Source organism: Phoenix dactylifera, chromosome 16, assembly GCF_051530095.1.
Source record: "Phoenix dactylifera cultivar Ajwa chromosome 16, Ajwa_hap1_PhDact_Kaust_v1.1, whole genome shotgun sequence".
In the NCBI taxonomy this organism is placed as follows: Eukaryota; Viridiplantae; Streptophyta; class Magnoliopsida; order Arecales; family Arecaceae; genus Phoenix; species Phoenix dactylifera.
The window spans coordinates 9,968,194-9,980,888 of record NC_143205.1 but is presented as its reverse complement, the minus strand read 5'-3'; the positions used below and the strand labels follow the sequence as shown (position 1 = coordinate 9,980,888).

The 12,695-nt window shown below is 38.3% G+C and overlaps 1 protein-coding gene across 1 annotated transcript; it reads right to left on the bottom strand.

Annotated features, from left to right (window-relative positions):
• Positions 1 to 6,318: 6,318 nt before the first annotated feature.
• On the bottom strand, positions 6,319 to 12,487 carry LOC103723344 (sorbitol dehydrogenase-like). The gene is made up of 6 exons (XM_008814235.4): positions 12,104 to 12,487; positions 11,394 to 11,461; positions 10,899 to 11,135; positions 10,105 to 10,395; positions 6,872 to 7,059; positions 6,319 to 6,757 (listed from the first exon to the last, which is right to left on the bottom strand). The coding sequence occupies exons 1-6, from the start codon at positions 12,210 to 12,212 to the stop codon at positions 6,565 to 6,567; spliced, it is 1,086 nt and encodes a 361-aa protein (XP_008812457.2). The 5' UTR covers positions 12,213 to 12,487; the 3' UTR covers positions 6,319 to 6,564.
• Positions 12,488 to 12,695: the final 208 nt, after the last annotated feature.

Here is a 12,695-nt window from a genome sequence, read left to right as displayed (position 1 = left end):
GAAGGTATGGTTTTGATACTCATTTGATCTACCATTGGAGCCGTAGAAAGGTTGATTTGCATACTACACTTTTGATCTATCATTGTGGCTGCAGAAGGGTGATCCGATCAGGTTGTTTCTTGCTTTATATTTGGTTTTATATTGCCTCCTATTGTGATCATTTGGCAGTCCATATTTTGGGCTCTTATGTATCTATGCTTGTACCCTATTGGGAAGATTGATATAGTGGATTGTTCCTCCTCCCCGTGGATGTAGGCACTTGCTGCCGAACCACGTAAATTTGGTGTCTTTGTGCTTATCTGTTCATGCCTGTGATGTGTTTGATGGAATGCCTGAATGAGACCAATTGTTAATTAGTAAGCCGGATACAGTGAGTTTTGTGCCCATTAATCCCAACATAAGATATGCCTACTTCTAGAATAAAAGGTAGAGTAAAACTAAAATAAGATAAAAATATGCATTGAATTGATTGTTAAAAGATCACTTATAGATAGTGCAATTTTATTATTTATACTAAAAAAAATAACTGCCTACTCTGATAAGTGCCATCGACATCTAGCCTCACTCCTGATGGTTTCAGTAACCTTTGCCAATTATCCTCCATTACGCACGTTGAAAGCATGGTTGTCCTGTATCAACTGTCAGACTGATAATCCTACCTTATTGATCTTAATTTATTATGGATCATATTGGCCGCTTCTTTTACTTTGGCCTATGCTACAGTCTCTTGCACTTCTCTAAGATTGGTTCAGTTACCTCGGTCTTCTACTGGCCATCTTCATATGTTTTGCAGTAAAACATGGCTAAGGCTCAATTCTTTGGCCTACTTATCTATATCACTGCTGAATTCTCTTCCCCCAGTCTATGCCTCCATACATGGTGGAACTTACCATAACCATATCCTATCAAGCCTGGCAAGAATCATATGACTTCTGTTTGTTTTGACTTTATCCAAATTGGTCCACATTGTCATGGGCTTAACTCTTCGCTAGATCAAACCTGTGCGGCACCCCAATGTCACCTGCACAAAGAAGCCAGCCAACATGTGCCAACGGTGGAAAACCAAAACTGCAAGCAAGGCAAAATAAACAAAATGCATAAAGAAAGGCAAGGCAACACACTCAGATATGGGACCATGGAAATAAAGCTTTCATTAATAAAATGGAAGGATTACAAGCCTAGGCAACTGCCGCACAGACTACAATCACTAAGGAGGCAAGAGAGGCAACAATGGACACCACAGGAATCTGCAAGGGAATTGGCCCACTGGATTGTTCTTGCCCACCCTCCCAATACTACCCGAGCGGGGCATCCACCTAAATCCCAACTAGAGGGTTCCAAAGTATTGAGGAGCATTGCATTTTTTTGGCTCTTCACTAGCAGCGGTCGCTCATGATATCTTGTTACAATATATGTACAAGATTGTGTCAGGATCCATGGACATGCAGAATTGCTGGATAAAATGGCCTTGATAGACTCCCCACTTGATTAGGTCGACATCCTCGTCGATGTGCTTTGCTTGTATGCTTCGACCCGATCTTCCTCATATCACAATGAGTCCTATGGTTCCTAGCTTGCTTTTGACTCAGGAAGTCCCTTCCACTGCACCAAATACTCGATCTCCTGTGCACCATTGGGTAGAACTCAGACTCTATCCACCAAGATGTTGTTCCTAGCTTGGTGTGTTCCTTGTGGGATCTACTGGGTCGACACGGTATGGCTTGATGCAGCTTTTGTGAAATACTGGATGTACCTTGAGCCATGCTGGAAGTTGCACATAGTAGGATACATTTCCTACCCTTTCAAGAATGGGGAATGGACCCTCATACTTGTGAACCAGTCCTTTATGCACTTTGCAAAAGAACTGGGGCAAGGCCGGTTGGAGCTTGACCAGCACCATGTCGCCCTTCTTGAAGTCCAAAGGTCCTTCCCCTTGTTAGCCCACTTCTTCATCTTCTTGGCAGTCTTCTGACTCTTCTCTAGTTACACCCTTGCTATCTTAGCATTGCGGTGCCATTCCTAGGCAAGATGGTATGTAGATGGGCTATTCCCCATATACCCCACAACCACTGGATGTGAAGTGGAGGGTTGCTGCCTAGTGATGATCTCGAAGGGGCTCTAGCCCCATGCAAAGATTCACTGCAGGTTATAGAAGAATTGGGCTATGTCGAGTAGCTTCACCCAATCCCTTTAGTTGGCACTAACAAAGCGCCGCAAATATTGCTCAAGGAGAGCATTTATTCTTTCAGTTTGGCCATCAGTTTGGGGGTGGAGACTAGTAGAGAAGTATAGCTTGAAACCTAGAAGCTTAAAGAACCCAATCCAAAATTGGCCCAAGAACCTGGAATCCTTGTCACTCACAATGTTCTGAGGGATGCCCCAATACTTTACCACATGCTTCAAGAATAATCGAGCTTCCTCCTTTGCAAAACAATACAAGGGTGCTGGGATAAAGGTGCCATATTTGGAGAATTGATCCACCACCACTAGGATCGACCCATACTCTCCCACTTTTGGCAGACTCAAGATGAATTCCATAGAGACGCTCTCCCATGGCCACAAGGGTTCAAGGAGGTCATCAGGCTTATTCTACTCCACCTTGTCCTATTGGCATATGAGACACATATGGACATAATCTTCCACATCCTTCCCCATTTTAGGCCAATAGTATGGCCTCTCCAAGGGGGCAAGGGTTCGGTGCATTCTTGGGTAGACAACCCAAAGGGTGTCATGACATTATCTCAAGAGTTCTCTTCTAAAATTATCCATCCGCAGAACATACACTCAATGCCCTTTTATGAAAATGAGTCTATCCCCAGACCAAAACCATCGTGCCTTTCCTTCTTCAATGAGTTGTTTCAAGATAATGGTTATAGGATCTTTCAACATCCCTTCTTAGATCTTTAATAGAAGGGTCGCTTGCACCTGGCTGACTCGACTTTGCTCTTCCATCTTTAGAGCCATGAGCTCATCCTTGCGACTCAAGGCATCGGCCACCTAATTCATATACCCTGGCTTGTACTTCAGGGTCATGTCAAACTCCACAAGGAAGTCCTATTAGCGAGTTGCTTTGGAGAAAGCTTCTTCTGTGTTTGGAAGTAGCTGAGGGCCACATTGTTTGTTTGGACAAAAAATTGTGACCCAAAGAGATAGTGCCTCCATAATCTTTAAGCAATGAACCACCATCGTTATCTCCTTTTCATGGATAGTGTATCGCCTCTCCGTATCATTCAGCTTTCAGCTCTCAAAAGCCACTAGATAGCCCTCTTGAACTAGGACCTCTCCAATAGCAAAGTCTGATGCATTGGTGTGGACTTCAAATGACAAATTATGATTTGGTAGCCACAAGACAGGATCCTCCATCATTGCTGCTTTCAAGTCCTCAAAAGCTTGCTGGCATATTGGGGACCAATCCCATAATCGGTCTAAAGTATCCTATCGTAGCTCAGGTTGTAAGAGATATTTTGACAATTCCAATATTTACAGTAGTATCAGAGTCAACATTTAGCACCATGTATAAGTGGTTGATGCATTCGAAGTTCATTAGATCTTGATATTGTTAAAGCTGTGATTTGTCTTCAACATCGGCTAAGATTAGAGAAAAAAGATAATGTTATTGTATTTTTATTAAATTTATCTTATTTAAAGTACTTTATTAGTTATTCTTTTATTTTATTTTAGGCCCTATTGCATCAGTTGTTCACAATCTTAATTCTCCTCTAGTATTGAATAGCTATTCTATTTATTTTGAAAACTCAAATAAATCAACATCAATTCACATATTACCATGAATATAACATGGAATTTCAAAAAATTACTTTGTTGTTTTTGTTTATATATGTGCAAACTTTTATACTCATATCATCATTTGTATTGCAGGGTAATTGGAGCATTGGAGATTGTTGTATGATTTTGTCCTATTAAATTGAAATATTCTACTTAATAATTTATGAAACTTTTTAAAGACATTTATGTTTATGGGGATGTAAAGTTTATCTTTGGATGAGATTAACTATGGTTGATGATGATTGTGTTTTGATACTATTTATACATTTAAACTTTTGTTCTTTTATCATTTATCTTATTAGAATTATACTACTTATTTGGATCATTTATTATTGTGGATTTTATTGGATTTTATGGATCTAAAATAATATTATGGTTCTCCTTGCAATAATTGTGTGGTTATGATGGATTCATAATATGGAATCTCTAGTGAGGAAGTAAGTATATACTTATTATTTTTTTGAATGATTATTGTTTAGAAATATTCATGCTATCTTAATTGACTTTCTTATTTTATTATATTTGTATTTAAGTACTTTTATTACTAATATGGATGAGTGTGTATTCATGTCAATTAGGGAGAGTATTGGTTTATTATTTGGATTCTCAATATAAGGCACATATTATCTTTTCTCTGAATATTTTCGAGTTTTATGATATACTTTTTGCATTCAATTTAGTTTTAGATTATAATTATCGTCTCTCACATATAATATTTTTTTTGAAATTGTAATTTTTTTATTAATTTACCCTTTATGAATATATCATTATAGTTTTTGTTTTTGAATTTTTGCTTTAAATGAAGTTTAGCTTCTTGTTTTCAATGAATGCTTGTTGAAATTATAATTTTTTATTTAATATATTCATTATGATTAAGTCATTACTGGTAGCTTTTATTATTGAATTCTTCATTTTAATGAAATTTATCGATTTTGATTATGGCTTCTTGCTCCAATTAATGCTTGTTAAAATTGTAATATTTTAATTGAATCTATCCTTTATGATCATATCATTATTATTAGTTTTCATCATTGAATGTTAACCAAAATCAGATTAATATCCAAATTAATATTTAATTTATATCCACACCCAGATAAAAAATAGATGTGCTTGACATCGAATTTTTATCCATATCCATTTGTAATAAATCTAAATATGCTTAATATCCGATTCGTATCCATATTTATTTAGAAAAAATATGGATATTAATTTTGATTTCTATTTAATATATATATATATATTTATATTCATATTCATTGAAAAATATTAATGTAAATATAAATATATCAATATCTGATCCGTATCTAATTTATTTTTAACCGACTCTAAGGTAGCATCTTTATCCGATCAGATCACTCAACTCCTTCATTGCAGCAGTCCACCAATTTATTTTTAACTAGTAGTCAAACCCTCATCTATAGTCACAAATTGGCCATTCAAAATATAATTTTTAAGCAATTCAATGGTAACTCAGAAACGTCACTCAGGTGCCTTGCACCAATCATGTTGCTCTATTTAATGGCATATTTCACAATGCCATTCAAAGGAGGCAAAGACAATACCCTACACAATGACTTATTTGAGTTTAGCATTTTCAATAATAAGTTGTAGCCCCACTTCTCTCAACTTCTTCAATTCAGATCTTTCCGAGAAAAACTGTTTCTTTCAAGTGAAACAAGGAGATAGTTTTGACATTCACTGCAGGTAGCTCGATTTTTTCAGCTCTTACAACAATAGGGACAACCATCCGGCTTTAAAATTTTAGGCTATCAAGACCAAAAAGTATAACCATCCAAACTTGTCCCAACTATTTGGTGTAAGATCTTCATTCTTCCTGTTTAGAGCCACCACTAATGTTATTCAAGCTTTAAGATTTTAAGATCACGGCTTCACCAGCTCACAAAGTATACCAATTTTCCCATCCTGATCACGTCAAAGAAGCACACAGAGAACATGCCCAGGAACTAGGCTCATGAAAGCATGTTAGGAACAAGATTACAGAGAAGCTGAGTGTCAATCGACTTTCCCAAGCTACTCTCAGAGCGAGTTGAAAGCTTCAAAGAGGGATAAATATGATGGAAGTATTTAATGACCACATAAAAGTGCTTGGTCTCTTATAAATCTCATCATAGAGTGCATTTTCCTTTTGAGAGAGGTCATAGAGTGCAAATCAATTTATGAAATAAGTATCAGATCTCATATCTTTTAACATTATAAGCAGTTGAGACATAGTTTTGGCCATTAATTTTACGAGACGGATTGTGCTCTACAACAAGAAAAGAAAAATGAAGATATGTGTAAAATGTCGACAACTATAATCTGATCACAAAGAATTTAATAATTCTCAAGAGGGAGAAGAGAAGGATAACTTCCACCTGACAACTAAAAGAACTGATGGCTAAGTCTGGAAATGGCTGATAGCATAAGATGAATTTCCAAATAGGAGAGTTTCGAAAAAAATGCACATGCTACTATAACAAAGCAGAGGCAAACAAAATGGATTGTTAAGTAAAGCAGTAAAGAGACAGAATATTAAATACAAGAAAATTTCATTAGAACACCATAAAGAAACTCTTAGTTAAACATACAGACAAGGCTCACTTTTATTTACCATATGATGGCATGGAAGCTAGTATTCCATACAAGTACCTAAGACACAGACCCAAATGATGCAGACTAACCCCCCATATTACTCATCTTATGACATCAAACCATGCTCTCATATTACTACTTAAGTGATAGACCCGGACGCCACACTCATTGCTGATGTCTTGACAGCTACAGATTAAACATCACCTTGATTGCATCATGACCACGAGCACTGACCTCAAAAGCTTTCTCCACCTCCTCCTGAGAGAATCCAAACCTGTGAGTTATCAAAGGTCTCACATCGACCTTTCCACTCCTCAGGAACTCAATACATAATGGCCAAGTGTCCTTGTAGCGGAAGACACCAATGACATCAACCTCTCTGGAACGAAAGAGAATGGAAGAAATATAAGCAATCACCACATCAAGTCAATGAGAGATGGAATCCGATTTCTCCAGACGAGAAGCAATTGAATATTGGTGGAGATGATAATACCTTGCTGCAGCAGGAGTAAGGGGGACAGTCAGCTCATTTTCGCCCATTCCAACGAGGCAAACTTTCCCACCAGCACAAGTAGCATTAAGAGCAGTTGACATTGTTTTGCTAAAACCAGCACAATCAAACGTCGCATGAATGTCAGCACCCATAGCCTTCTGTATTTGAATAACCTCCTCATCAAGATCCTATAAAAGAATATTACATTAGATATCCCTGAAATGAAAACAAATTTTAACAAGGAGTTATGAAAAATAACTGGTCCAAATGAAACAACTATTGAATTAAGACTTTGTGATTTTCATAATTTAGTAATAAATAATTGTTGTCAACTGTTGACTGATTTGTGGACTGTTAGCTTTATTTTTCAGGGTACAAACTTTTCATGTTTTTGAGCAACATTGTGAGATAATTTCTGTGAAGAATTTTATTCAGGTGAACCCATCCAATGCATGCGTTATCAGCAGTCCTTTCCATCCAGTATTGAAGAGAATAGATGGACACTCTTATTATGAGACAACTTCAAGTTCCATCCTTCCATTAGGGAACGTCTTCTACTGATAACATATTTATCAACTGGCCTGAGTATCCTGCTGTTTGATTGTCTGTGCGCTTTTCCTTTGAATGAAACACTGAATCCTCTGTAGGATGTATCACGATTCAATATAATTGTCTCCCCTTTTCTGTATAATGTGGAAACTCTTGCATAAACCCTTTCTTGACTACACTTCCACATACTCCTATAAAGATGGCAATATCTAAAGATTCTAAACATATTATATCAATGTTCTTTCTTCAAATGTTATGTCCATTGAAAAAAATGCATAAACTTGCACCAAGGCTTTGAATTTTCAGGTATCACCGTGTCCTTTCACCTACGTAAACCTTCATGCTGATGTGCTGCTTGTAAATTGAACTGCACCTCTATGTATCAGAGGACCTATGTCCCTACTTCCTAGCATCCCCACTAACCACAAAACCCATATATTGGCCGAAGAAACCAATTGCACGTCAGAAATTAGGTATATCAAAGCATGAAGTATGCTAGCATATGTAACTATAGTAGAGTTCATAGGTCTTGAAATGTAAAATAATAATGGCAATACTTCCACCAAGGACAAGTTCATTCATCAGTAGGAACTCAGAAATTTTTGTTCTTAAACCTTAGTATCTAATCCCTAACACCGAACCAAACCGATGCCTGGACTGCTGGGCCATGTGGGTCGATTCGAGCTATAAAATCAATCCACTGCCTCCTCAGTTCGAACGAAGCCCTCTCAAAGCTTCGCCTGCTCTCTCAACTCTCTCGCTTGCTCTCTCCACTCTCTTTCCCACTCTCTTCGCTCTCTCCGCACTCTCTGCCTCTAGATCCGCGTTGCTAGGGCAAACTATTCAAACCTAGGCTCGACTTGACCGGTTCACCGATGACTTTCCCATCCCTCTTCCCTTTGCTCTCCACCAAGGGTTCTCTCTCTACTCCTAGAGCAAGAAAGGACATCCCGGGAGATCTGCGAGGAGACAAGAGGCCTCAAAGGTAACTCCATCTCATTCTCTCCCCCCTCTCTGTCCCTCTTCTCCTTCTTCCTCTCCCTACCTCTTCCTCTACCTCTCTCTCTACCTATTCCTCCCTCTCCCTTTCCCCCTTCCTCTCTCCATTTTGGTATGCTCCAGCAAGGTACAGGACATATCCATGTTGTACCGTATTGGCAGCTGGCCAGTATGAGTCATGGTACCGATGCGGCAAACCTTACAAATCCCTAATATCAATATATCACTGGTGAAATTTTTGTTCATAAATATTGCTTTCTAATTCCTAAGAACTGTACATTTGGCACCAGTTATGTAAATCTTTGCATATCCTCACTATGGCAGCCAAACTTAAAATGAGAGAGAGATATATAATCTTTGAAACTAATTAATTGATAAGCCCAGGTTATAATTCATTATCAAGGGCCAAAAATTTAAAAAGCCATGCTTGTGAAAAAGCCTAGAGTTATTGAAAAACATTTCCTTCCTTTGTCCAAGAGCTCAAATAATTAGTAACTTAATAATTTAGGTTGCATTTGGTGTCACTTTCACTTCTCCTATTTCTAAAAGTAACAATCGATTTTTCTACTTCAGTTTAAAATTCTTAAAAAAGCATAAACATTCTGGTTTAATCAACTTTTTTTACTTTTGTAAGCATACAAAAAATCAAAAACTAACCCCTCTTCCATCCTTTGGCAATGGCAATGGCAATGGGATGGATAGCAGTGATTGTGGCAGCAACAATGACGGAGGCAGCTGTATCATTGGTGGAGGTGATCACAGTAGTGATGGTGGAGACAGCAGCAACAATGGTGGACGCGGCAATGGCAATGTCAATAGAGGTGGTGGCAATCTAGCAATAATGGAGAAAGTAGCAGCAGCAGCATCGGCAGCGGCAGAGGTGGTAGTAGTAGCGTGACGGTGGAGATGGTGATGGTGGTGAAAGGAGTAGCAGCAGCAGCAGTGGTAGACATGCAGGCGGTATGCGATCATGGAGGGGGCGACAATGGCAGAGGAGATGGTGACACTTACTGGTGGAGGTGACCATGGTAGCTGTGTGGTGGTGGCTATGGCAGCTGGTCGAAAGGATATCAAGGAGAGGGGTCACCACTTGCTAAACTTTAGTTCTCTATTTTTATAAAAAGTGGAAAGCAATATTTTCTTTCTTTCACTTTTTTCAGAAATTATGAGAAACAAGAGAACAAGGGAGTGCCGCATAGGCCCTTAGTTTCATGAGCGGAAGGCCCAAGTACCATGCGATCTTTTAACCTGAAAAATTAAACCTGTGCTTATTACAACTTCTCACTTTTGGCTTCCTAGGATGAGAAACAATCTAAATTCTGTTTCATCTACAGTGTATTTGTCGTCTAAAGTCAAAGCAATCTTCCATTGGATCTTTATAAAATTAACTTATACCTAAGAGCCTTTACTGTACAATAGAATACAGATGCTATTGAGAAATTTAAAAAAAAAAAAAAAGATAAAGAGGACTAGGAATTAAAAAAAGTGTTAAGAGATAATTGAAGTGAAAGAAAATATCAAATAAGTTCGTGTAAAATTTATAATTAAAAGAACATATTATATGCTAAAATCATTTCAAAGTGGGTAACAGAAGAAAAACATCCTTATTTAGAGGTGAGTTTTATGGCAAGATATACCACACTTAACAAGGAAATGTAAAAGGAAGAGAAAATAGGTGGTAAAACCTCCATGTTTTTAGAAACTTTAACAGTATCATCTGCTCCAAGAGTCTTTGCAACTGATAGACGACTATCATCAGCATCGGTTATAACTATTTTTGAAGCACCAAAAGCACGAGCTGCAAGCATTGTGACTAGGCCTATTGGTCCAGCTCCCACAATTAGCACATTTGTCTCCGGACCAACAAAAGCACGGCGACACGCATAGACTCCAACACTGAGGGGCTCGCACATTGCCCCTTCCTCCAAGCTTACATTGTCTGGAAGCTTAAAACAGAGATCAGCAGGATGCACAATCTGCCAAGAAAAGAGATAGATCATTAGCAACAAGCAAGAAGTTCTTTTGGCCTGAATCTCAATAAGTTTTCCAGCAACTCTGATGGAACAAATATTAATGAAATGCATGATTCTCACATGAAGGAACAGCTAGACTTTGAGACTCTTAGAGGAGAACATTAGAGCTTCAAATTCATAGAATATAAATAACTAAGAGGCTCTGAAATTGGGAGATTAGAGTTGAGACTGCCACTCCGCACTACAACTGTGCATTATTCTACCTATAGATGAAAGGTAGTAAGTATCAAAATATGGTTCCACTGAAAATGCTCTTTTTTTTACATTGCTTCCTTTTAGATGTGTAGCATAAAATCAAAAATCTGATTAAATGGATCGAGTAAAACTTCAAGATGGATCTTAAGGTTAATTGGAGCTAATTGTATGCAGTAATTAAAGCACCGATTATATTATTATAGCAGCCAACAATAGGGTAAAGAATTGTAAAATTCTAAAAAATTTGATACCTGATTAGCCAAGGAACCATGAACAGGAGGTGTGGCAAAGAACTTCATATCCGGGCACAGGTTGTACCGGCCACCTTTGCAGTGCTTACAGTGTCCACAGCTGATCCCCGGTTCTATGGCCACGCGGTCACCCACAGCGAGGGAAGTCACTTCGCTGCCCACCTCTTCAATAACCCCAGCACATTCATGCCCAATTACCATAGGCTCTTTGACAACATATTGGGCACAGCTCATGGTCTGCAGTATCAAGTAACATCAACAATGTGTTAACTTTTCTTTCCTAAAATAGCAATATGTGTTCACAACTGGGTCCATATGTAAAATTCAAGCAATCAATAGATTAATGGGTAAAAACGACTAACAATCGAAGAATTTAAGCTTCTAATTAGACTTCTTTTCCAGAAGAAAACATTGGTAAGATGCTTTTTCCTCAGCAAAATTTAAAGAGGGATAGTCATAGTAGCATAAGTAAATTCAGGATATGAAAAGATGAACCTTGAGGTAATGAACATCACTTCCGCAGATACCCACGGCTTTCATGCGCACCCGAACATCGCGAGGGCCTGAAAATAGTCGATTTTGTTGGCAAAGAAAATCAAAACATAAGAAAGGAAAGACAGGAATCTCTAGAATGACCCACTATAAGATGATCAATTAAAACTTCACATGTTTTGATCTATAAAACACAATAATCCATGATCCCCACCATCATCATATTTAAACTCCACCAGTTCATCCACAAAATTTAAAAGGAAAACAATCATAACCAATTTTGTCTGCACAAAAGATCAAGATCAAAGCATAGGAAAGAAAAGAAAGAGTGATCACTGGAATGATCCATTAAAACATGATCAATTAAAAGTTGACATGCTTTGTCAACTTTTCACAGAGGATTTAGAAAGCACAATAAGCCATGATCATCACTATCATCATCATGTTTAAACTCCACCAGTTTATCCACAAAATCTTAAAAAAGGGTAAATACAGGGAAAAAATAATTCTAGATCAATTGATTGGAAACATATACATAACATAGGAAAACCAGAAAAAGAACACAGATCAATCAAACCCACCACAGAAAAACTACACATAAGCATAACATGCCCTATATCACATCAAAGAAACATATAACTATTATCAACTTATACTGAATGAAATGGGAAAAGAAGTAAAGTGGAAGAATAAAAGAAAGAGGGGATAGATACCAAGAGGTGGGAGCTGGTAAGGCTGGATCTTGAGGGAGTTAACAGCCACCAGCCAGGCTGCCATGTTCTCCCCATTCCCATCTCCACCTCCTTCACCACCCTTCCCCATCTCCCTCTCCTTCTTTCTCTCCCCCCTAACACACTCTTCTTGAGTTTTTCTGCCCTGTGAGCCTCTCCTGGGGGTGTGAGGCGAGCTTTATAAGCCAAAAGAAAGAAAAAGACAAGGGGTGATTCACCTCTGCTGGTTTTCAGAAAGGGGACGGCGGAGTAAAAACCACTGTGAGAGTTTATCCCTTCCTGCTGAAGATCTTAAGCCTCGTGGAATCCATTTGTGACAGACCCACTCATTCCATGAAACGTGTGCAACAAAGAAATTTCAGGCCCTGAATGGGTTCTGATGGTTGGATTTGTGTTTTGAGCTTGATAGAGGATCCTGGTCACCGTACGTTACTAAATTTATTCGCTAGGTTTCTCCCGTTTGGATTGTGTGCTGCGTGGCATCTAAAAATTCAGGGGGCGCTTAAACTACTTCGCTGGAGGGACCGTTTTTTTTGTTTCCGTTCCCGGTTTCTGCTGGGCTTGTATTCTTCTC